We start from the raw sequence: 3,135 nt of genomic DNA on the forward strand, positions 1-3,135 counted from the left end.
AATAGTTTTCATTGGACCCAAATTATGTTGGTGAGAGAGACCAGCTTTCAAGCTTACGTAGTGGAAGTACATAGTTAAAACACCCCTAGAGTTCAAATGAAAACCTGGCTTTAATTTCCAAGTCCCAAAGAATTTTCTGTAGCCTACTTTAGCTCAGCAGGAAGCTTCTGCTGCAGGATCGATAAAATACAGAAAGAAAAGGGTCAGAGAAGGGCAACAAAGGCAATTAAAGGTGGAGAACGGCTTTCATATGAGGAGAGACTAAAAAGACTTGGACCGTTCAGCTTAGAAAAGAGACCTCTAAGGGGGGATATGACAGAGGTCTATAAAATCATGACGGGTGCGGAGAAAGTGACTAGAGAAATGTTATTTACTTTTTCACACAATGCAAAAACCAGGGCAGCAGGTTTAATACAAAAAAGAGAACGTATTTTTTTATGGTACACAGAGCTAACCTATGGAACTCACTGCCAGGGGATGTTGTGATGGGAAAGGATTGAAAAAGCCTTAGATAAGTTGATGGGGGATAGGCCCATCAATGGCTATTAGCCACGCTGGTCAGGGATGCAAGTCCATGCTGCTGGTGTTCGAAAACCTCTGCCCACCAGAAGCCGGGATGGGAAGACAGGGGATGGATCACATGATGATTGCCCTGTTCTGCTCACTCCCCTGAAGCACCTGGCATTTGTCACTGTCGGAAGACAGGACACTGGGCTAGATGGACCATTTGTCTGACCCAGTTTATGCCATTTTTATGTTCCTGTGTGACATTTCTACTCCAACGCTCCAGGAATGGAAGGTGGGAATAAAAGCAAAAACAGTTTCCTGCAGCATTTTTGTGGCACTAGCAGATGGTTACACAAGACTCATCAAATAACCCTCAGTGGCAAAACAATCCACTAGCAGGGGGTAAGATACAGCTAATCACACACACAAGATTTTCCTCTCTCTGTCTCCCATGGTCGGTGCATCACAGAGCACATGCAAATAAGTCCCTCACCCAGCGCACCAGGCCACAGCACCCCCTGACCTCTCTCCCACTCGGTCAGCCCCACAAAGCCACCTGTGTAGGGAAGAGCGTGAGATCAGCCTGAGTAAGCCGGGCCCGTCCCCGCAAAATGATCCATAATGCAGCCAAATACAAGGTCCGTGGGACGCAGGCCTTGGCTACGGAATGGGGGACTGAAGCCGGCGAAGCTGTGACCCTGAGAAGGATTCAGGAGTTCTCATATCTTTGTGGGGGTGCCTTAGCCAAACACAAGTTATTGGGCTGAATACAGGGGTGACTAGCTGAAATTCTAGGGCCTGCTTAAACACTGAATCACCATGTTTGCCATGGGGTGGTTTGGGGGGGTGTTTGCTGCCTGAGCCATGGCCTCTTACGGTGGATCTCCAGGTAAAGGAATCCCCTGATGACACAGTCTCACTCAGTCTGACTGTTTTCTGTGGCAGGGCGCTGTGCTGTTGCAGCCATGTGTGCCCCAGGATATTAGAGAGACAAACTGGGGGAGGAAATAGCTTTCATTGGACCCAAATTCTGTTGACGAGAGAGACCAGCTTTCGACCTTACGCAGTGGAAGTACTTAATAAAAACATCCCTATAGTTCCAATGAAAACCTGGGTTTAATTTCCAAGTCCCAGAGCATTTTCTGTGTCCTGCTTTAGCTCAGCAGAGAGCTTCTGCTGCAGGATCGATAAAACACATTGATCACCCGTTTCAGGTTCTCTTTTGTTGTTACCCCATAAACGATGGGGTTTAACATGGGGGGAATGAGCACATAGAGGTTGGCCAGGAGGTTGAGAATATAACCTGGGATGATGTGCCCAAATCGGTGTGCAAAATAGGAGAAAAAAGATGGGATGTAGAACATCAGTATGACGCAGAGGTGGGAGCTGCAGGTGCGGAGAGCCTTGAGCTGGGCGTCCTTGGAGGGGAGCAGGAAGACGGCCCTGAGGATCAGCCCATAAGACAAAGCAATGAGCACAGCCTCCAAACCAATTACTAAAATAGCCATGGCTATACCATACCAGATGTTGACTGTTATGTCGTCGCAGGCCAGCCGGGCTATGGCCATGTAGTCACAATAGGTGTGAGGCAGGAGGTTAGTTCTGCAAAACTTCAGCTGCTTCACAAGAAAGGTGAGAGGGAAAATGAAACAGAAACTTCTTGTGACAACTGCCAGCCCCATCTTCCCGATCACAGACTTGGTTAGCATGATAGTATATCTCAGAGGGTCGCAGATGGCAACGTAGCGATCAAACGCCATGGCCAGCAGAATGGCCGATTCGGCCATAAAACTGACATGGATGAAGAACATCTGGGTCAGGCAGGCAGCAAAAGAAATTTCCCCTGCTCTAAACCAGAATACAGCCAGCATCTTTGGCACCGTAGTGGTAGATAACAGCAGATCAGCAGCGGCCAGCATGGATACGAATAGATACATGGGCTCATGGAGGCTTCGTTCTGTTAGTATGATGAATAGTAGGAGAGAGTTCCCAAAATGTGTCACAACGTACATCAGACAGAAGGGGATGGAGATCCAGACCTGAGACTCCTCTGTACCCGGGATGCCGGTCAGGATGTAGGAAATGGGGGCAAAAAAGGTGTGATTGTCAGCTGGCATCATGCACCATCACTTGGATCTTCTATTCAGTTTCCAGGAACTAACAGCAAAAGAGACAATCAGTGAGAAGGCGAGTGTCGGCTAGGACTGGACTGCATTTGTTACAGTGTGACGGGTTCCCCCAGGGGGCACGTGGAACTGGGGTTTCTTTGAGCCCTCTGACCCACCAGTCTACGCTCCCTCTCGGGACACACCCAGCTGCAGTTCCATGCAGGCTCACTGACCAGCCGCTGCTTGAGAACCAACAATAGACAGGCTGCAGCCAAATTAACCACCAGCTTCCCAGATTCGTACCCCCCACTAGAGTATAAACCCAAAACGTTACAGTCTTACCCTGCACAGAGAACTGTACAGCGTTAGCTCATAGAATTCGCCCCCTCCCTGAATGTGGAAAGGAAAATACACCCGCCTCTGCCAATGGAGCTATGATTTTCCCATGCACTTCATTCCAACTCACTAGTGTAGATAAAGCTGAAACAAGTTTATTATTTACCAAAAATAGATTGTAAGT

The 3,135-nt window shown here is 48.3% G+C and overlaps 1 protein-coding gene across 1 annotated transcript; it reads right to left on the reverse strand.

Annotated features, from left to right (window-relative positions):
- Positions 1–1,661: 1,661 nt before the first annotated feature.
- Positions 1,662–2,627, reverse strand: LOC120390122 (olfactory receptor 52B2-like). Its single transcript, XM_039512439.1, has one exon. It carries the CDS (start codon positions 2,625–2,627, stop codon positions 1,662–1,664), a length of 966 nt encoding a protein of 321 aa, XP_039368373.1.
- Positions 2,628–3,135: the final 508 nt, after the last annotated feature.

This window comes from Mauremys reevesii, linkage group 1, assembly GCF_016161935.1.
Source record: "Mauremys reevesii isolate NIE-2019 linkage group 1, ASM1616193v1, whole genome shotgun sequence".
Lineage (NCBI taxonomy): Eukaryota > Metazoa > Chordata > Testudines > Geoemydidae > Mauremys > Mauremys reevesii.

Excerpts from the sequence above, each read along its gene's own strand:
- LOC120390122 (XM_039512439.1), bottom strand. The coding sequence starts at position 2,627 with ATGATGCCAGCTGACAATCACACCTTTTTTGCCCCCATTTCCTACATC.